We start from the raw sequence: 21,973 nt of genomic DNA, 5'->3' as shown, positions 1-21,973 counted from the left end.
AACCTGTTTCTGCAAACACAGCTACAGCTCGATGACTCGCTCGTGTCCCGAAGTTTAGCTGAGAGAGTGCAGCGTGTCCAAATTCCCTTCCACTCCACACAGACTGATAAAATAAGAATGCCGTGTGCAGTGTGCCGCGGACGCGGCTGTAGCATCTGTTCAGTTTCCAATGAGACACGAAAATAACAACCCGGCGGGGTCGACACCCTCCGGACCGCCGATACGGCCTGCAGGGGGACGCGGGGCCCTTATCCGCTCCTTTTCCGGAAACTTTTCCGCAAATAGCCCCCAAAAGCGCGATTAGCGGCTAAAAATAACGGCGGTGCTTTCAGGAAACCAACGACAAAACGTCGGGTTTTGACTTTAAACGCATTGTAGCCGGCGATTAAGAGCGCACAAGAACACCATTGACCGCGTGATTTAGGCTAGAGGGCGATGACACGCGCCTGCTGACCTCACGCCGCGGTGTCCAGAATAGCGCAGTGTCGCGCTGTCCTGTCCTCCATTTTTTACAGCTCTATATTAACTGCAGTAACAGCTCAAGGGTATAGCAGCAGCAGAAGCACACCCGCCATCAATCTTTGCTTCTATGTAGTTGTGCAGAGCATTTTCTTTAGCCAGTGAATTTCCAGTCTTCACATGTAATGATTCTATGTGTGTTTCCTCGGATAAGGAAAAATAATAAAAATAAATTAGTGACATCACACACCAGTGCGTCCAGATAGACATTGGTCCACTGGACCTCCTTGTTCTTACGGTCCGCCAGCACCATGGGCCTGCCCAGCACATCCAGGTACTCCTGTTCAGAGAGGCACAGCCGTCAGTCACTGCACAGATCTGTCAGCGAGCTACAACTACGGAGCTACAGACATGAAGTGCGATCGGCGACCGCGTCACCTGCGTGTTGATTCTGATGGCGCCGATGGAGGGGATTTCGTAATAGTACCCTGGAAAAGAAACGACGCGTCATCGGCACGGTAACGAGGCTTAAAAGTGTGAAAGCATGAATAAACCATGAGGAAGGCCTTTCGGTTTCTGCAGTTCGTTCCTGAAACGATCCACGAAATAACAGCGTTGAAAGGCCAAAGTTTTTTTTTTAATGCTTTGTCCATCTTTCCACAGTCTATTCATGACCAAAAAATGAGTCATGTTTGTGAAGCGGCTCGATCTGAATAAAGCGTGTTTCTCACAATTGATGTCATTTGGGTGAGTCAGGGAATAGATATGAAGATAAGTCATTCTGGACACAAAGTTTAACGCAATGCAGGGTGACGTGAGTGTAGTTTTCCTGGACGTATTAAGCCCTAGACAATATTTTATTGCATTTTACATTAGATGGTGCGATTCATCATTTTCTTTTCCTCATTGCATCATTCTTTCAGACTGCAATGTGTTTTCTGAGTTGTGGGTAAGAGAGATTCACATGTATTTTAGGAGATTGCAGTATCAATTAGCTGAACAGATGGGTCTTCTATTTTCTTTCATTATAGCATGAATAATTAATATATCTTTTGTATGTACATTGCAGTCTGCAAGTGTTTGGACAGTGACACAAGTTTTGTTGCGTTGTCTCTGTAATCCAGCACATTGGATTTGAAATGACACAAAGAATATGAGGTCAATGTGCAGATTGCCAGCTATTTACATGCATATCGAATGATCTATTTAGGAATGACAGCCATTTTCATACATAGTCCCCCCAATTTTCGGGACCAAAAGTAATTGGTCAAGATAATCAAGATAATCTTAAATAAAGCTGTCATATATATTACTTGGTTGCAAGTCCTCTGTATTCGATAACTGCCTGAAATGTGTGATCCAAAGACATGCTGTGCGTGTGTGTGTGCATGCGTGTACGTGTGCGTGCATGTGTGTAAAATACATGTGTAACTGTACATATTTTGTCATTGTAATTGAATAATTGCAGTTTTGTGATATAATGCCTTTCATGCCGTGTCAGCAGCGGTTGTGAGCACAGTGAGTACCTTTGTTGCTGCAGGCCATCCGCTGGATTGGTCCTTTGTCATAGTTGTGCTGGCCGACAGAGAATGTGAATATGCGCACCTGGGGTGGAAAAAAAACTAGATCACGGATCAAATTTATCATATCCCAGAATGACTTTTACCACATTCGCTTACATGTGGATGCATTCCTTCTTCCGTGACAAATCCTTTTAAAAAACTATTTTTAAAAAAGGCCTTTAAATTGTTCTCTGCCAGTGAAATCATTCATTTTTGACTTATAGGCGTGTGCAAAGGCGTTCTGCTTTACCCTCAGGATGCAATGCTTGAAAAGACAGGAAGTCAGCCATGTTTAAGCTCCATCAGATCCTGTAATGCAAACCTGCTTTTCTTTGTTGTACTTGTCAAAGACTTCCTGAGCTCTCTCCTCCCCTCCGTCAGTGAACAGCATGATGATCTTGTTGCAGTTTGCGCGCGTCACATTTTTCTGTGAAACGATTTTTTTAAAAACCACAGTGTTAGTGAAAGGGCACAGGGTCATTCTCTGAAAAGCCCCTTAATAACCCATGGGAATCACACGTCGGTCCTTATCTTCTCCACGCAATGCAGGGCAACACTGTAATGCAACGGCAAGAGACTCTAGTAGATGCGCTTTCAGACCAGCAGGTGGCGGTATTTAATAATGAAGCACAAAGTCCGTCTTGCCCAGACTCAGGGATAGTCAGAGATACCATCTGCTTGATTTGACTAGATTTTTTCTAGTTTTCATTCATATCGGTAATCAATAAAGGAAATGGGAAATGCATAAATTGTGAAACGGGCAGATTGTAAAGAGGTACATGAGCGCAGACAAGGAGAACGGCCCCGTCTCTGCTCTGCCAGCGACGTCACTTACGAAGGCGAGCTGCTCGAAGGCGAACTCGAAGCCCTTCTTGTAGTCCGTGATGCCGCTGGCCGAGATGTTCTGGACCGCGTCCTTCAGGATCTTCTTGTTGCGCACGTTGGCCTGCACCAGGTGGCCGAAGCAGGCGGCGTTCTTCACCTGCGTGTTGAACTGAAAGACAGGAGCCGCACCCTTGACCGCCTGACCTTCCGGCGCGGAAAGGTTGCCCGGGGTTACAGAGAGCCTCTCTCTCAACCGGATTCGACCTCCCGCTTGTAAACCTGGGGCTAGCACATCTGAGGCCTCCGCTTGCTCTCTGAACCATACGCCCATAAACCCCATAGTCATAAACCCTATGCCCAATGCCAGTCCTTCCTTATTCATATCAATAAGCTCAACAGAGTGCAGACGAGCATGAAACACATGCAGCCCCACTCCATTTACCCGGCTGGTTTCAGACAGGCCGTAGAAACCTGACCAATCAGAGGAGTCACAGAGAGACCGTGAGCTCCCTGCTGACCGAGAGCCTCAGCCCTGACTCAGTCACCGTCACCAGCAGTGACAGTGACACGTACCAGGGGACGATTCCCCGAAAATGTCTCCTGCGGAAAATAAGTTATTTACCTGTATATTAAGTCCGCGCACATCAATCCCTCAAAAAAATAAATAAATAAAACTCAAGGCCCGAGCACAGACAAAGCAATTTTACGGAGCTCTCCAAAAGCCGCCTGTGTGTGTGTTTTTTTTAAGCGGAATGGCTCGCGCTCTGGATTCCGGCTGACACTTGAAAGGCAAACACCTTCATCACGCCTGAAGGCAATCTCGCGCCTCTCCTCTTCACCCGGAGAACGCCGTCGCCAGCGGGGCGCGGCGCTCCTCTCTCACTCCTCTCTCGCCGCTCGGAGGAGGCGGGGAGGAGGCGCCGGAGCGCGTGGGAGGGCGTCCGGGAAAGAGGCGCGCGCGCGCGCAAAAGTGCCGCTTAAAAACCAGCCTCTGGGTCTGTGCGGAAATTAAAAACCCGGGGAACGTTGTACCCGGGGAACGTGCTTGGTCGGACATCCCGGGTAGCTATCAAAGCTGAGGGAGAGTGACTTGATGTGCGCATTGAGTCTAGCCAAGGATACCCACAAGCTACTGGGGACTGAAATGCTGCCACGTCCAGAAGCAGCCATCCAGAAAGACGTGCCGACATGTTTGAGTGAGCCCAATTTATGAGAGGAAAGGACCAGACATGTATATCCATACATGTACATTTGGAATAGGATACATGCACTTGCAACACAGTTTGCAGACTGCACCAGGAATCGAGTCAGAAAAAAATCTCAATTACCCAGGTCAACCCAATAAAGAATCAGTATTTTATTTTTTTTGCACTGTTTGGAGGAACTATGTGCATTAACACATACATGACATTCAAACTGGCTGCCGTTTCAGCCTATTAATGTGCTTCTTTCCTGCCTGACGGCAAACTCCGCAGATCTGTCAGCAGTATGAGGCAGGAACGCAGACAGGAGTTTCATTTTAAGCAGGGGATCACCTCTAATGAGGCTCGGGGTCCTGACTGCTCTAATGCATCTCCTTGTATAATGAGAAGATCACGTCACATTTTATGTGCGGACAAGAACATTGCACCGACCTACAACGCTGATTGCCATTTTAAACTTTTCAATCGACCATTACAACAAGGCAAGAAAGGTCAGGGTTCTGAACCTCCGCGATTATGAATAGTTCGCTGAAAATTAATGCAAAATTCAGCACAGCGAACAGAAATACATGGTGCGGGTGCACAAAGGTGCCATTGCAGGGGATGAGCCCGCAGCCTACACTGAGCACTAGAACTGAACACAACACGCTGCTAATGCTTAATTTCCTAGAGTGATGACAGAAGGTACAAGGCATGGGAAAGTAGAGCCACAAGTGCAGGAGGAGTGACGCAGGCTTGGATCAAGGGCCGCTCCAAGACAGACCTGCTCTTTATATACTGTCCTTTGTTTATATGCCTGTTCTGTATATTTATATGATGAGTCACAGCACACACACTGCTAGCTGCTACATCCCGACCTAAAACTCCATCTAATTAAACTCAGGGAGCCAATCAAATCACAGGCTTTCTTTCAGCTGGTGTTTGTCTGATAGTGTGATGAAACAGACGGGCTCTTTAAAATGGCCTCCGGTCACATGTTCAAAAGAGTAACCATTCGCTAAGGCAGCAAGTGTAATAGCCAGGCACCTCTGGGAATGGACATGACTTTAAATTTGAATGTCATTGGATGATAATGAGCGGGGCATCTTGTTCCTGTATTGTCCCTGTGGTAACCACAGGGGAAAAAGGAATCAGTGAGGATCTGAGCAATGGCAATTTGTGCAGAGCCAACACATCCTCACCCTTTCACAAGCAACAAAGGTCCAAACAGGCAACGCGTCCGAATACTGGAGCGGTCTCAGAACAGGCGTTAATGAGCAGTGGGGCTTCATGGGAAATACGGAGCGGCGACTGATTGGGCGCCACGTTCTCTGGCTAACGGGGGAGGGGCTCGTCGTAGATCTGCCGGCCCAGCCTGCAGCCAGGCCCCCCCAGGGAGGGGGGGGGAGGGGGAGGGGCTAGCCGAGTCGGCTCTCCGCAAACAAGCCTCATTCGAACATCGTCACGCTCTTCTGTTAAACGCTTTCCCGAGGGGGGGGGGGGGGGCAGAGAGACGTGGTTTCCGAATGCTGCGGGGCGGTTAGCATGCAGACGCCCAGGCGGGGACCCGCCGCTGGCTCTCCGCTGCCCGGCCCGATTCGATTAACATGCAGGCGCAGGGCCGCGTCTTACACACGCGCGGGAGCGAGGCGAAGCCGCGGGCGGGTCACCTGCGATAAAGGTCTCAGCGAGGCGGCGGATTAGAGGAATAGAGCGGTAACAAGCAATCGCATTTAAATGCAATCGCACGTCATTATTTTAGACCTTCAAGATATTCAAACCCATCCTTCATTATTATGATTTTTTTTTTTTTCCCCTTCAGACTGTCATCAGGTGCTGGAGCTGCGTGACCTTTCGCGATGATCGGAATCATCTGGGAAATCTCGGATTGCCCGCGAAAGCACTCCAGGTCTCATTAAAGACGGCACACATCCTTAGCATTCAGCCGGCACGGCGGCGCATATTTGAAAGCTGAGATCCTCAAAGAGCGGTTTTAAAAGTAATGTGCATATCGGTACCTGCGAAATCAGTATTTAAATTTCATGCCTTAACCGTTGGCACGATGCCACCAGTTTTAATATCGGCTGCTAAATTAAACTGGCTGCAGTTTGTCATTCGGCTGTTGGAAGCTGTAAGTATTCCAGGAAATTAACTCTAAAAAAACCCCAAGCTTCAATTTAAAACGTACAGTCGAAAAGCCTCGTTCAGAATGGATGCCCACAAGAACTGGCGGTCTCAATCGGGGCTCGACTTTTGGTTTATTGGAGCCGGTCGAATTTGAAAGCTTCTCAGGGGCTTTTTTCGGAGCCGTAAAATGAAACGGATGACCATTTCCCATCTTCCCCCCCAGCCGGGCTCCAGCTGTTACCGGCGGAATTAAATTTGGCCCAGAAGACGGAACGCGAGCGATTTTTTTGCGAAGAACTTGAGACAAATCCATATGTCATTAGTTCACACCGCTCCCCTGCTCTCTGAACGCGAGCCTCAGACTTGAACACAGACACTTTTAGCGATGCATCGCAAGTGCAGTTCGCTCCTCTGCTTCCTGTATCCCAGAATAATGATGTGCCACACCTGGTATAATGTACAACAAGGGAGAGGGCTTCATGAAGTTATCTTGGTGCATTTTCATCGCTTGTGTGTGGATTCCATTATACATTGTCATTGTAATGACTTTCTTTAGGCTTTGGAAAGAACTGAGTTAATAGCTTCCATTTGGAAGAGTGGTGACGTTAATATTTAACACTGAATGCAAAACAAATATTAAGGCATAATTTTCACTGCAAATTGAGTGGTAACTCAGTACAATTTCAATGCTTTAATTCACCATGTAAAATACTGCATTGGAGATAATGCAATAGAAAAAGTGAGTATCAGAACATGGCTTTGTTCTGAGCGTTCAAAGAACAAAAACATTGTTTACAAATGTTTTTTTACAGTTACTTTTATGCGAGAGAAAAATAACAGACGCTGAGCGTTTTGTTGCATGAAACTGTGGGATTGTGGATTCACCTGAGACAACGGCTTTCCTCAACCCAAACAATGCAGCCGATGCTGCCAGTGCTCTACTAGGCCTACTTTTACTGTTCATTCAGAAACATCTAACTGAAAGCTTATGTTTATGTGACAGAACTGGGTACATTTCAGTTACAGTACAGTACAGCACAGTTCAGTTACAGTATGGCGGATCACTTTTATTTATTTTTAAAACAGGAGCGTGGCAGCTGTCTGACTATTGACGTAAAAGAAGAATCCAGAAAAGCGTTCTTCGGCAAGTAGACGTCATAATGACAGGCGAGAGACCCCAGGGGGTAGGCCTACTCACGTAAACCACGTTGACGTAGTCGTCGTCGGACAGGGTCTCCAGCATTTCGCTGACGGACGTCCGGATCAGCTTGAGGGTCAGTCCGGAGACGCTGCCGCTCCTGTTGGAAACGCCAAAACAGCCACTCTAAGTAGAGTGCAGAAGACTGGGACTAACCGTCTCATTCTCCCCCAGTTCAACCACCTAATTAACCACAGCATATCATCGCCAATAATGTGTTTCGCAACTGTTTTCACCCATTATGAAATTACAGATTACTACGGGGTATAATCATCAACATTTTCAACACAATAATTGTGGAAAATTGTGCAAATGAGCACTTTATTCTCCAACCGAGCTGTGTTTCTGCAACACGGAATGAAGGCATCATGCTCCTGTCAGAGAGCTTTAATTTCCACCGAATAAAAGGAACCGCTTCAGAAAAACGCCTAAATGCTGCGCGCTGCGATTAATTTTTCATGCGGACGTGGGTGTCGAAGGCCCGGTAAGTCGCGGGGGCGATGGCGAGAGGGCGCTTGATTTCGGGTCTGACGTCCCATAAAGCCGCGGTGGAGCCGAGCGGCGTACGCTAGCAGATGGCGCCGCGCTTTGATCTCCCCCCCGCATTGTTTCCGCGCCGCCCCCCCCCCCATCCCCCCGCCCCCCCCGATCCTCGGCGACGGGGCCGTGAGCCGGAATGCTAATGAAGCCGGAACGCCGGTGAATAAATCCTCAGCGTGTCGCATGAGGGGAGTGCGAGTCTCCAAACCGGGGTACAGAAAGCCTGGAGCTTCTGCAACAGTCCCAGGAGGTACTCGGCAAAATGCGGAAAATATTTTCCCCCCTTTTAATAATATTTTCTTCTACACTTCTAAAAATGTAATATTTTATGCAATAAAATAAAAGTAAAATCATCTTTGGTTTAAACGACCTTGGTTAATATCCTTGGTGAGCCTTACAATTACTAAATAATTATATTGTGCAAAATAGCTTTATGTTTTATATAGACATATAATGCAGACATGCTTTCATGTGCTGGTTTAATGGGAATAGGCCTGCTTTGAGGTTCAAACCACGCCCCTCAATGTCTGTTGCTGAGCAACAAGAGATACAATTAGCCGCCACCTGAGCTAAAACAAAAAAAAACAAAACAAAAAAAACCAGCCCATTAGCCAAGGGATCTGAAAACTGAATACTCTTCCTGCTCCTGGAAGGGGCGATGCCACGCTCTGCTCAGCCTGCGATAGCTCTCCCACACTGCCTGTTTAAAGGGCCGCTGCTGGTGTGCGCACCGGAGCCGCTAACCGTTTTATTGCAGCGGGATTCCCCAAAGCCGCAGAGCACTCATTGCACAGCGGCCCCGGAGTGAAGTGTAAAAAGGGGAGAGACCCCTTCCCATTACAGTAAAAGCATTTACGCGGCAGCCGATCGATCCGGCCCACCGATATTCCATAAAACGAGAAGCCGATAAGCAGCCATTGATTTTCTTAAGTTATTGTTCTAGTTTAGTGTTGGCTGGAGTCCACCGGTGTTACTGTATGGGGGGGGGGAGGTTCAGGTGGTCATGTATTTGCTCAGCTTTTTGCATTGATGCTTTGCCGTGTGCCAACCAGATAACAGCAGAACCGTGACTGTAGATGAACAGGAAACACTCACGCGTCCACCAGGATCAGCATGTCCTTTGGCGACGCGGCCCCCTGTATGTACCTGAGAAACGGAAAAAATGACATTTTCAGAATTATTACATGAAATACAAACCCCGTTGCCCGGGAGACGGAATGAGTAACGGGAGTAATGAGCATTACGAAATTGTCGATGAACGAGGGTACGATTTATGACAGTTTGGCTTTCAAAGCAGTAAATTTCACCGTGCGTATTAGAGAGGAGGGGGGGATTTATGAGCGTCCCGCACGGGTCTCTAACGGCTTGGTTTTTTTTAAATAAAAAGGATGTTAAGCAGTTAGCGGGAGAGAAGGAGAGAGCTTGAGGGGCAGGTGCTGAGGTAACTGCGGCGCTCTCTCCGGGGTGAGCAGCAAATGAGCCGAGAGCAAAGCAACAGGGCCGGGTTGGGCGGGGCCGGGCGGGGTCGGGCAGGGCGGCAGGCGCCTCACCAGGGGCGCCGGCGGACGTCGTACAGGTCGATCTTGCTCGGCGTCTTGCTCGCGTCCACCCAGGGGGAGGCTGCAACGGAACACAAGGCGGCGTCGGGGTTTACACACGAAGAACAAGCCGTCTAAAAAAAAAACAAGCCCCGCCTGACGTGGCGCTGTGGCGTTTAAAGCGTGCGTAGATGTCGAGCGCTTATTGCGCTTAGAAGTTTCTAGTGGCAGGTCACGTGACCGCGCGCAGCGCAGGGATTGGCTTTCGCTGCCGTCTCACCTGGGTAGTACCGGGCCAGGCCGGTGGCGCTGCCGAACACCTGCCACAGGAGCGTGGGGTCGTTCTCCCGGTTCCTCTTGAAGACCTCCTCCAGCGCTTTGGTCCAGTTCAGCTCGTTTAGCACAATGGTGGCTGGAACAATTAATCAGTCATTCAGTCAATCAATCAATCAATCAATCAATAAATAAATCAATAACTAGCAAGAGCAAGTCTATCACGATGCAAACGCAGGATGTAAGGTTGAAGGAGCATCTGTTTAGCATTTTGAATTGGAGGCCTGCTTCTGAACATTTGTCAGTGAAGTCTGTGACACCGTGCAGTGGAATCACAGGACCAAGACAAGCTGTGTTCTTCCAGGCACTTTAACCTGAAACCCTCACCCCACCACCAGACTTTGCACAACAGGTCTGCATGAGGTCTGTGTGCAGTACAGTGCTTTTCCACCTCCAGTGCTCTGTCTCTACCCACAGAATCACATAAAGCGGAAATATCCTTAAAATACCTGAATATTAAGACTGAAAACATGAGATTATACAAGCAGGCTTTCATAGTGTGCCCATGACAACGGCAAAGACTCGAATGGCCTTGGCATATTAAAAGCACACTTATGAGCACATTACGAGCATACAGTATTATAAGCACACTTATGAGCACATTATGAGCATACTTATGAGCACTCGTGAGCACAACATAAGCATACTTATGAGCACACTTATGAGGACATTATGAGCATATTATAAGCATACTTATGAGCAGTCTTATGACAGTTCAGAGTTCCCCATCACATTGCTGTCAGTATCCATCCTCAGATATCACTGCTTTACTCTGGGGGCCCCACCTGCCCACCCATGTCAATCTCACACTCAAACTCAAATCAATACAGAAGCACCACTGTCTCCCCTCTCCATCTCTGTCTCTCTCCCTCCCCACATCTCTCCCCCCTCCCTCTCCCTCTCCCTCTCTGCATCCCTTTCTCTGCCTCCCTCTCCCTCTCAACATGGCTTTCCGTGCCTCTTGGCTGTGGGGCTAGATTTAAGACTCTGCAGGGGGTAACCTGCACGCAGCCCCGAAGTGCACCTGCCCGTGTTTACTGAACCGATACACCTGCTTTTGTGTAAAGAAAAGGACTGGCTTTAATGCACATGCAGTTCTGAGTCCTGATGCAAGACTCCTGAAATCGGGAGGAAAGTGGGTATCTACGTAAATGCCTTTAAACTGTCTCATGCAATCTATCAAATCTGGCTGCAATTTCAGAAAAGAGAGAGCTGCGTTTAAAAAAAAAAAATTATTTTATTTTACCATCTGGGGAATGCGGGTCCCAGCTCACGATCAGGGGAGTGAGGACAGAGCATTAATTCTAGAACACTGGTGCCAGCGATTATAAATCTGCACTGAATATTCTATTGCCTGAGCACTCCTCCTTCGAACACTGTTCCGAGACATTATCACAGCCTATCAGCTTCCGCCGGGCACAATAACGGACGACCTGGAGCATTAATTATCCGTTCTCCACGCAGCTGGGGGAGGGCCTCAGGCCACAGGAACAGGAACCCCTCGCTTCTGGCTTACGGAGGAGCCGACGTCCGCCGCGCTGTCCGTCGTCCTGGAAACGGCCTCGTTCGTCGCGTGTGCGCGCACCGAGATTTTAATCGCAGTGACAATATTTTAATACAGAGCTTAAAGCCATTGCGTCTATTTCCATGATTGTACTTTGTAAGTAGTCCCAAGTCCAAAATGTGTTAGTGAATGCTAAACCAACAACTGGTGGTTGTTTTCTCAGGGAGCAGGCAGCTTTACGATAGGCCCAACCGGCTTGTAGGCTGACGTCACCGCCCTGTCGCCCTCCTTTGCTCCCTTAGCCCCGCCCCCTCGTTTGACGAGCAGCTGTCACACGATGGCCACCCTTTCCAAATGAATTATTCCCCTCCTCGCCAACAAGCGCTGCTCCAAAACAGGACACAGCTTGGACACTCGTCATTTATAGCAAGATGAAGCAGAAAAGGCTTCCAGGAAACCCTCCCCTTCCCTCCCCTCTCTCACACTGTTGGTTTCCTCGGTCGTCTTATTTATTTATCCATCTGAGCCCCGTTCAGACAGTGATCGCCTTTTCAAGGGAGCTCTGGCCAAGAGGTAGAAGCATAAAAAACAACTTCAGACAGCATAAAATGTGATACAGTACAGGACAAAACAACAACCACAAAAAACTGAAAGATTATGAATAAGTGTGACGGGGGAGGAGGTGTGTGTGAGTGTGTGTGTGTGTGTGTGTGTGTGTTTGTGTGAGCGAGTGTGTGTGTGTGTGTGTCTGCGTGTGTGTGTGTGAGCGTGTGCGTACTTGTGCCCTAGGGGGTCTATATTCTGACTCCCAGTCTGGTACAGAGGCAGAGTGCCAAAGCTATGCCTAGCAGACGTGCCATTGGCTAGTTCTCTGCCAGACTGCCCAACGATATCGTCTCGGATGACAGCAGCGACTGAATGCCTCTGACGCAATGCTCACATAACCGCCATGGCAGAAGGGTGACCGCCACTCTGTGTGTGTGACCTCACGCCTGCCCCGATCACCTGACGCGATGCACAACTCTCCCTCGTTCTGAGGTGGCGATAGGCTTGTTACCGGGCTTGTTTATTGACCTTTTTATGCAGCTACCGGTGACACAGACAGACTCGTTTCCTCCCAGCGAAGCTAAAATATGCAAATGACGTTCTCGGAGCGAATACAAAAGGTCCGCTCGCCGTTGGCCTGACGCACGTGCCCGTTTCCCTCCGTTAAGATCACCCTCTCCAAACGGCACCTCGTCGGGGAGCTCGGCCGCAGCATTACCAAACGCCCGCGGAAGAAGCCCAAAAAGCCCTGCCCACCTCCAGCTAATGCAATCTGACTAATGCTATCCGCAGTAAATTTAATACCGGGGAAGTGCCAGACTTGCTCTCAAGGAAATTGCACACAGAAACGCTCATGTGTCAGACGCCTGCAGAGAGGGATTCATAACCCAGTGGCCGCTTCTATTATTATTTGTCATTCCTGCATAGTTTATGAGCAACAAGAAAAAAAAAATGGTTCGCCCACCGTGAACATTTTTCCTCGTCTGACATTTAGTAGGCTCTTAATGCCAGGCACATTCTTCATCCTCTTAATACATCACGTCCCGTGCCATTGCTACAGGTCGATGATCGATGCGTTGCACTCAAAGCTCAGAGGCCCAGACTGCGAGACTGCGAAACCTGTACTTATGCACGTGCTCCGTTATTCTTCACGTCTTTTACCAGCGTCGACCGCACGTCCAGAAACATCGTCAAGGTTGGCCACTTGCAGAGCTCTGTTAAACCTAACTGAAAAGTTTTTTTTTTTTTTCTTCATTTGAGAACAGTTTTTGTTTTGCTACTGGCGCAACGTTCACCAAAATTCTTTGCCAAAACGTTATTGAGAAAACAATGTTCTAAATGTGCAAGTGAAAAAAGAGACATGCTTAATTGTCACCCACACCCATAGCAGGAACAGTGTGTTCCCTTAGGACACAAAACATTTTGCCTCACCGCAGGAAGAGAGGATAAAGCAAATCTTTGCCAACATCCATGCGTCTCCGAAAAGGCAACTTCTCAGGAAATAAGAAAAATGGTTTTACGGCACTGGATTAGTTTTAGTTTCATTTTAGTGCTTTTGAATAAACTTTATTAGCCACGATGCCATGAAACATTGATGGCACGGAATGGATGATGCACGCGTTCTATTTATGCATCGTGAAACGTACCCAAGTCGCTGTATCATTAAATAATGTCTTTGAAGATACCTGCAGGTTCTTAATTACCCAAGACCTTTATGTGGGTCCTGCTTTCAACCGCTAAGCCCCCGGGATCCATACACTCCACGCCGCCAAGGTCAGATGACCTCACCGGTTTGTCACCCTCACTTGTGACGCGCTCTAAATGACTCAATACCGCTGACAGGGCTGGGCATCAGCTCTAAAGACACGGCGCATCAATCAAATACGCGCCATGGAACGCACAGCGCAGAACGCGCAGGAATTAGTCATTCTCGGCTGTGCGCTCACGCGAGGAGAGCTAAATGAATATTTAATCTCAGGTAAACTAAGACCTTTAAAGAGTTTTAAACATTAATTAGATTTTTTTTTTTTTTTTGGCCACCCTTTGATTATTAACTGTGTAAATAATGAATCATTCAAATCTCAGGTTTTGGAATGTGTAAATTGCTCTATCGGCGCTCATCATGCCACCACGCATGAGGGGCCTTATTTACAGAGACTATTAGCATATGCAAAACCTTTTAGCGCATGCAAATCCAATAACACAAACAGCGATTGGTGCAAAACAAATACCGTGACCAATCGTTCGTCACGTTATTAGTTTTGCGTGCGCTAAAAGGTTTTTCACACGCAAAAGGGCTTATTAAAATGGGCCCGTGGTACACAAGCTTCAGCACACAGAAGCAGAAGTTCCCATTGCTTTTTCTGCACTATGCTGACAAAACCAGAACCAAACAGTAAATTAAAATTAAGTTTTAAAATGAAGCGATCGGGCAGGAACGCGCTGGGACGCATTTCCCAGGATTCTAATGCTGCTTACTTGTCTTCAGTACTGACAAGGCGTAGCAGCGCCCAACAGAACTAGAAACAGAACTGCCTGCGGCTGGTGGGAATTCCCGGGCCAGGTTAGAGGGGATCCTGAGCGCACGGATCGGGTAAAACCGAAATCCACATGGAGGGGCGAGGCTCAGCCGAACGGGGTAACAAAGCCCCCCCTGCTTCGGCCCTTTCGGCACTGTGCCGGCAGACATGCCGGGACGGGCTGGTCCCGTTCCGACACAGCCACGGATAAAGCCAACCCCAAGGTGCTTCTGGGGGTTTGAGTTCTGCGGGGCTTGACATTAAATCGCTAATGCTCCCCTTAAATCCCCAATCCCACACTTCCTGGGATATCAGCTTCGTTCTGCTTCAGCTCATCTTCCGAAGGAGCGGGAATTATCGATCGGTTCGGGGTCGCTCGGAGAAAGGGCTTACGTCTAAATAGAAAGAGAATAATGTGCTTGGGGCCGGGAGATTGTTACAGATGTTCTGTACCAGAAGAAAAAGAGAAAAAAAATGGGTTGACTGATTGAAATACTGATGGCTCATAGATTGTGGCCTTTCAGAGTGACTAGGTCTGGCAGCTTTGTGTCAGGTGGCCTTGAATTCCTCTTCTTCATAAAACGGACAGAAAAATGCATTTTGCATATGTGAGAAAATCAATGGTTTGCTGAAACAGAAATGCTCTACTCAAAAGCCCAGTTAATAGTGGGTTTGATGGGTTGTCAGTCTTGCAAATTGCTTTATCCTGATTGCTTTATCCTGTGTGGTCACTTAAGGACGGTGGTGAGCTCTGAAACACAGAACTCCCTACGTACACTGAACCGTTTCACGCCTGCGTTCAAAAATGTCCCTGAAAATCAGTTTTATCCTATCTTGTGTGTGCCCTGCGATGGACTGGCAAACTGACTTGAAATAAGAAATAAGGAGATATAGATAATAGATGGATGGGTGGATGGATGGATGGATAGATAATAATAATAATAATAATAATAATAATAATTGTTACTATATTTGTAAAATTTGGTTATGTTCTCATAATTCAGTGTGCTGTTAGCATTATTTGTGTTGTGTGTTGAGCGACACAGCACCGAACAGCTGTCCTGCCAATAAAGGCCAAGCATCAAAAAGACACAGCAGAGGAGGCAGAAAGAAATAGAGAGAGAGAGAGCGGCAGAACAGGCTTTAAACCTGAGCTGGGGGAGCGGGGGGGGGGGGGGGGGGGGATTACACTTGCCCAGGTTGTGTATCGCCCGCCCTGGATTTCATTCCCCAGATTGATTGGTCGGTTTCTCTTTCTCCTGGCAGATGAAAGCCAATTTTCCGGCTCCAGCGGTCGGTTGGTTGTGTCTGTCTGTAATGAGCCAGGAGAGCCGCTCTCAGCGTTCAGCTCCACTACACCCGTGTGAGCCGGGGGGTCCTCTTTCTTTTTTTTTAAGAAGAAAGGCTCTGCTTTATCCCTGGAAAATCCAATTTTCTGCCTATTGGAAAACACGCGGTGGCTATTTCTGTGCTGGCTGCTGCTATTGATTCCCGGGGTCCAGGCTCGCTTGTTTGAGGCAAATTTGGACGGCGGGCTCAGGCTCGGGCGCCTCCGGTAATGCGAGGGCTGCCGGGGCCTGTTTTGCTCGGTTCGCGGAGCCGTTCCCCAGACCTCCCCCCCCCCCCCCACCCCAACCCCCTAATTCTGCCAACCCCTCCTGGTTTCACGGAGGAGAACAGCTCCAGCTAGCAACCACGTGGCTTTTCCCCGCGGCGGTGATTGGGGGCCATTAGCGGCGTCTCAGATCTCTCCGGAACCTTCCGCAGGGCCGCTGAAACTCCAGCGGCCTTAACGGGACAGGACCGACCACGCCCGACGCTCAGAGCACATCCATCACTGGTGAGAAACGGCCGCGGAGGCCCTGATGCCCCCGGAACCACACCCCTGGAGTTCATCAGCCTTCAAGGAGCCCCTGTGATTGACAGGTCCGGCCTTGTGCACCGCACAGCGCTGGCGACGCTAGTATCCCCGGCAACGGTTACACAGAGCAAGACTGCAAACATTTACACTTCACTATATTTACATCTGTGTATGAAATAATATCCAAGAAAAACAACAAAACAAGTAATATAATAGTACCAGAATAACTTGAATAGTAAAACAAAGACAGCTGTAATAGACATAAAAGACAAGCAAGATGTTGGTTTCTGATGTATACAGTCATGAAACCCCTCTCCTTTGTTGGTTATTTTGGGAGTTTGCAGTAATGCAAGATGATGTGGGGACAGAAGAAACGTGTGGGTGGCAGTTCACCGGGCGATAACGATACAGAAAATAAAGTTCAGCTGCACTATTGCCTCATGTTCTTTTTACGCAGTAACACCTGATCAACATTCACACAGAGGAAATATCCCCATGTAGGTTACTCTCATCGGCCCACTAATCAATAACAATTCCAAACGGCATACAGTGCGTACACGCACTACATCGAGTTTCTGCCGAGCTTCGGGTGATATTCTTGAATTGGAAACACGCTCGCACAAGCACACAGGAGCCCTCAGTCACCCCTGAAGTACACAGCCTCGAGGCAGCCTGAGAATGAAACGAATCAGACGCTTAACAGGGACGTCGCGATTCCCGTCACGCACTTGGGTTTCTCGCGCCTCGCACAAACATTAGGCAGCACCCCGCTAAAGCAGTAAAGCGGCAGCCCGGGTCAGCTAATGGCGTGTTACAGTGTTGGGGAAAAAGCTCTTCGGTTTCCACCCAATCAGAATCCGGGGCTGTCTGATGGAGACGGACGCATAGCATGCGGGGTCTCGACACGAGAGAGCCGCGTAAGGGGCTGCCTTTAAGTGCGACGCATCGCGACAGTTGGGCCGCATTTACCCTTGAGCCCCAATTTGTTGCGTTACCGTATAGCCGCCGTGCCTCTCTCCCACACACACAGGGAGCTCCTCTGATATACTCTCTTACAGGACAGATTGGTTCTGCGAGCCGCAAAGTGAGCAATTGCAGAAATGGCAGCAATCAGAAAAGATGTGCATCTCTCATTGAAACCAACCGCTGAGCTGCAAGAAGCAAAAGGAGTGTTTATCCACTCGGCGACCGGTAACCCACGACAACTTAAGCCCCCCGCCACCCCCCCCACTCCCGCCGCAGCACAACGGAGCCTGTTGTGTCACGGTGACACAGCCAAGATTAGAACCTGCAGCACCAGGCTTCCGGAGCCTCCGCAGACGGAGCGAAATCTGGCTTAAGCCGCGGGCTCGTCTGGGCGGCGGCGGCGCCCTTTGAAGCGCCTCAAAGAGCCGCTGGAAGCTCTCGGGGAGGACCTCGCAGCGCGTAAACGGCGTTCTTTTTTAACGAGGCGGCGCGGCGCGGCGCGGAGGCGCTAACGGCGGCTGGGGAGGAGCGACGCCCGTCTCATCTGCTCGCGCTCCAGCCCGGCCGTCCCGGGAGCCTCAGTCAGCGGGAAGAGGGGGGGGGGGGGGCTTAAATCTTCATCAAGGCCGTGACGAGCCGCCTGCACTAATTAAGAAGCCATGCCCCAGCCGGGGGGGAGGCCTGGGGGGAGGTGGGCCATCCTGTCATCCCATCGTGGCGATAACTCACTGCTCAGACTCACACACACACACGCACACACACCTAAAAGAGAAGAGGAGAGGTGAGACAGCGACACTCTCTCTCTCCAGACGCGTTCTCGTTTCCATTAGCGGTGCTAAAACACCGTTAGATTTGATTACCGCCGCGGACGGGCCTGCCCAGCGCCACGCCCGCCGGATTGTCATCACGCGTTAAAAACACCCCCTCTAACCGCTAACGCGTTCGGGTTCCTCGCGGGCGGCGCGGCTCAGCGCAAACGGATCCGGGAAGCCCTAATTACCCCCCCCCCCTCCCCCCACCATTCATTAAGGAAACCCGATCCCCTCATTACCGAACACAGACGGGTGCTCCGTCGCTAATCCGCGCTTACACGCCGTTGCTAACGTTTCCCTTTCCCCGGCAACGGCCACTGCGTTCGGAGGGGGGGGGGGGCTTTAACAGCGGCGCCAGATTTCACCAGGCGCTGTAAAAAGTCCGCTAAGTGCGCCGCGCCGCGGCGGGTCCTTTTGTCCGTTTCGGCGGATCCGTATCAAAGCCAGCGCAGTCGGCGGGTGTCGAGGAGCTGAGTGATGTTTTCCCGTATCGTCCATTAGCCCGCTCTGTTCGGTGGGGATCCGGACCACGCTCTTCAGCCAAGCGCGCTCTCCAAAAAGGACGTGTTAACATCCAACACTCTTTTTGTGTGTGTGTGTGTGTGTGTGTGTGTGTGACTACTTCTTCTGTGTTACTTCCAACACGTTTTGTGTCCAAGTTACTGCGTTTGTGTTCCAAATATACAATTTATGTGTTACAGAAGGGGGACTTTTTAACGCGGACTGTGTTGAAAGTAACACAAAATGTGTCGTCCTTCACTAGGCGTGGAGGTGCGTTAAACAATAACATGTCGTGTGTTCTTTATAGCACATCTGTTTTGAGAGTGTGCCCTTTTTTTTTTTTGCCCGCGATTGTATTTCTCGTGGCTGGATTTCTGTGACTCTGATACTGCTGGGAAAAGGTGATAAGCACATACAGTGATTATGCTAAAACCATCTGTGCTGTAAAATGATTTAAATAAAAGATGTTTTCATACATAATGCATACAGTTCTTGTGTACAAACGCGCTTGGTCTGAATTCGCATGACATCTGTCCTCACCGTGTGCAAATAAATATAAGTCAAAATGAAATGAAATGAATCACACTCGTTGTTCAGGGTTGCAGGGTTAAGGTGGAATATTCACCTCCTGAAGAAAGCAGTGAATCGCGAGGCTCCTTGAGCTGCAGTGTGCAGCGGTGTGGTGCGAATCGCTCTGCCCCCCATATGTGTGTATGTGTCACTGTGTTTCAGCCTCTGTAGTGCAGGCACTCCATGGCCCGCAAAAATACGTATAGTTCAGTTGCCCTCCCCCCCCCCCCAACGCACAGGTGAGGGGGAGAGGGGGTGTGGGGGCGACCTTGTGTGGCTCACGCACTCACGCGGCTCGCACCGCTCCCCTCCGGCTCCCAGCTCTTTCATGCCTACTGCAAATGGACGATAAAATGTTTTTCCCAAGTTTGAGTTTTGTTCTCAATTTTTTTCCCCATTACCTCTGGAAAATGTCCATTCCTGAAGCACTGTGTGACTAATAGCACTCATAGCTTTTCCAGATAACGTTTCTCCCTTCAGTGTTCAGTTAATGGAAGTCTTGTTTACTACGTGTGCACAGAAAACAAATTTTCATCACTGCATGTATTTCTCCTGTTCACAACAGTTTTGTTCAGTTTGAACATATTTTGCTATTTATTAGCCGAGTACTGTATAATTTAAATACACATTCTACATTGTGACTGCTGCCAATTCTATTTCGCTATTATAAATATGTATACTCAAATATGTAATGCTTATAAGGCATATATAATAATATACCAATAACATTATTGCTGGTAATACGGTTTAATTTTATTGGCTAATGAATATGCAGCGATGTCATGAACTCTCAGGAAGCAGACAGGCAGCCACACAGGTTACACTGTATTACAGACTCTCTGTGTTTTAAAAACATTTTTTCCAGGTTTCCTACGCTGCAGCCAGTTATTTCCTTTATGTGAGAAGGCATTAGTGCTTCCTGTTGGATCGGTCCCCCGTCCCGTAAACGTTTCATTAAAAGTGACACCTCTCTCTCCCGCGCGTCTTAAAAAAGAGCGCGCTCTAAAATTTCACCGGCTCACCGGTAACGATCGTAAAAAACGCCGTCCCGTTACTTCTGACGGGGAAATAATTGGTCTCCCCTGTCTGAAAACGGCATTAAAAGGGAGGAACGTATAGCTCTGCAGAAAATTTAGTGGCTTGTTAGAAATAGCGCGACGAGAGCCTGTGGATTTGAGCTGTAAGCAGCGCGCTGTCAAACAGTGAAAACAAACTAATTATCAGTTTAAAGCTACCAATAAATATCGCCTTTTAAGTGCCTCTCCGTCCCGCAGTCTTCAATCTCGGGCGTAAAAGCAGTGTGTTTACAGTTCGCTCTTCCATTGGCTACGGGAAAATAACTCAGGCTAGCGATGTACGCCATCTGTACTGTGAGCTTACGTTCGCCGAGTTAACCAGGCATTAAACTACGTTCGGCTTTGTTCTGGGCAGGCCGACCCTGCTGGTCCTCTGGACTGGGGTGTTCAGGCTTGGCATTACTGCAGCGGACATCCCAAAGCGCGAATGTAAGCATAAGCAGAGCCGATATCAGCGATCGCTGAGTTGGGATTATGACCCACCCACCTTTTTTATGTTTATGTTTGCTATAGAAAATGGCGGGTTCCTCTTCACACGTTTCTTTTTTCGGAAGAGCGCAGCCCGTTCCAATTTGCACCAGACGGCACATCGGCGCACACGATGGCTTCGTTTCGTAATACCTTTTCGTTTCTACGTACTCCCCTCTGTCTCTGTAAAACCATCCTCTGCCTCCTGTTCCCTCTTTCTCTCTCCCCCTTTCTTTGATTGTCTCTGGAGGGAATCTTTCCTGCAGAAAGGGCAGCTCTATATGATGAGGTTCGGGTTCATCCCCCCCACCCCCTTCCCCCACTCTCCTCTGCTTCTATGGAAACTTTAATAGTTTTCATGCGCGTATCCTTTAAAATGAGGGTCACTGCTTTCCGGGTGACCCCTTTATTGTAGTCGTGAATACGTGAAGAGAAATGTGATTTCAATTATCAGGCTCCAATGTTAAGTCATGCAGAAACCCAACTGGAATAAAGTTATGCTTTGAAAATCTAACAAAAACTGTCTACCAGTATAACCTATGACAATTTGATTCAGGACGTATTACTCTCACCAGTATCGAATGCTGTGCAGTGTCTTGACGCTATCATGACTTACTTCACTTGCTTTTGACGTGCACTTTACCAGTGTATACAGCTGGGTGTGTACTGAAACAGGACAGGATAAATGCGGAGTGTTGCTCAAGAGTACAGTGCTTGTACTTCTAGCTCCTTAACAGTCATCACCAGATGAGAATACACGGGTCAAAGCCTCGTGTGGGGAGGGGGAGAGAGGCGCTGTTTAAGGGTGCACTCACAGCCGTCGTAGATGTCGGTGGGGATGTGGACCGCCGTGTGGTTGTAGGAAATGGGCCGCTTGAAGTCCGGGTCCTCCTTGAATTCCGGCTTGATCCGGTTCTTCCTCCCCTCCGTGGAGTTGGAGTCGAGCTGTCGGGCGGGAGAGCAGTGGCAGTGTCCAATCACGCGGCCGCACCGAAAGCCCTTACAACTTCTGCGCAGAACGCAGATTTAGATTTCAGGACTTAATCAAAACCACATTCACCAAACAAAGAGCAGCGATGTTCCTCGTGTCCCGCCGGTATCGCAGAGGAATAAAGCGTTCTGTTATTTTCACATTTCAAATTTACCCTTTTCAATGAGGCAGCGGGGAACATTAACATAGAAATTAATTGATAGGTAAGAATGGCTTCGCCGTGTTAATGCAGCGATCATTACCAAGATGCACTGTCTGCCGCTCCTTACTTAAGTTATCAGTGGCAAAAGCAACAATGAGAAGGGGGGGGGGGGGGAAATCGTGCCAATTTCTTTGTCCAGACATTGAGAGTAACAAAACAGAGAATATGCTCCTGAATCCAGACTGTGGGTACGG

General features: G+C 48.8%; 1 protein-coding gene across 1 annotated transcript in view; it reads right to left on the bottom strand.

Moving 5' to 3' along the window:
• The window catches only part of LOC135245433 (voltage-dependent calcium channel subunit alpha-2/delta-1-like), a 101,913-nt gene that overhangs the window by 30,572 nt on the left and 49,368 nt on the right, over positions 1 to 21,973 (bottom strand). Inside the window, exons 6-15 of the mRNA XM_064318479.1 lie at positions 21,402 to 21,531; positions 9,711 to 9,842; positions 9,443 to 9,512; positions 8,988 to 9,038; positions 7,353 to 7,452; positions 2,857 to 3,015; positions 2,344 to 2,448; positions 1,986 to 2,064; positions 898 to 947; positions 710 to 799 (exon numbers count right to left, since the gene is read on the bottom strand). Coding sequence (XP_064174549.1) covers positions 710 to 799; positions 898 to 947; positions 1,986 to 2,064; positions 2,344 to 2,448; positions 2,857 to 3,015; positions 7,353 to 7,452; positions 8,988 to 9,038; positions 9,443 to 9,512; positions 9,711 to 9,842; positions 21,402 to 21,531 — 966 coding nt within the window. The remainder of the gene's footprint in view (positions 1 to 709; positions 800 to 897; positions 948 to 1,985; positions 2,065 to 2,343; positions 2,449 to 2,856; positions 3,016 to 7,352; positions 7,453 to 8,987; positions 9,039 to 9,442; positions 9,513 to 9,710; positions 9,843 to 21,401; positions 21,532 to 21,973) is intronic.

Source organism: Anguilla rostrata, chromosome 19, assembly GCF_018555375.3.
Source record: "Anguilla rostrata isolate EN2019 chromosome 19, ASM1855537v3, whole genome shotgun sequence".
Lineage (NCBI taxonomy): Eukaryota > Metazoa > Chordata > Actinopteri > Anguilliformes > Anguillidae > Anguilla > Anguilla rostrata.
This window is presented reverse-complemented; position numbering and strand designations above follow the sequence as displayed.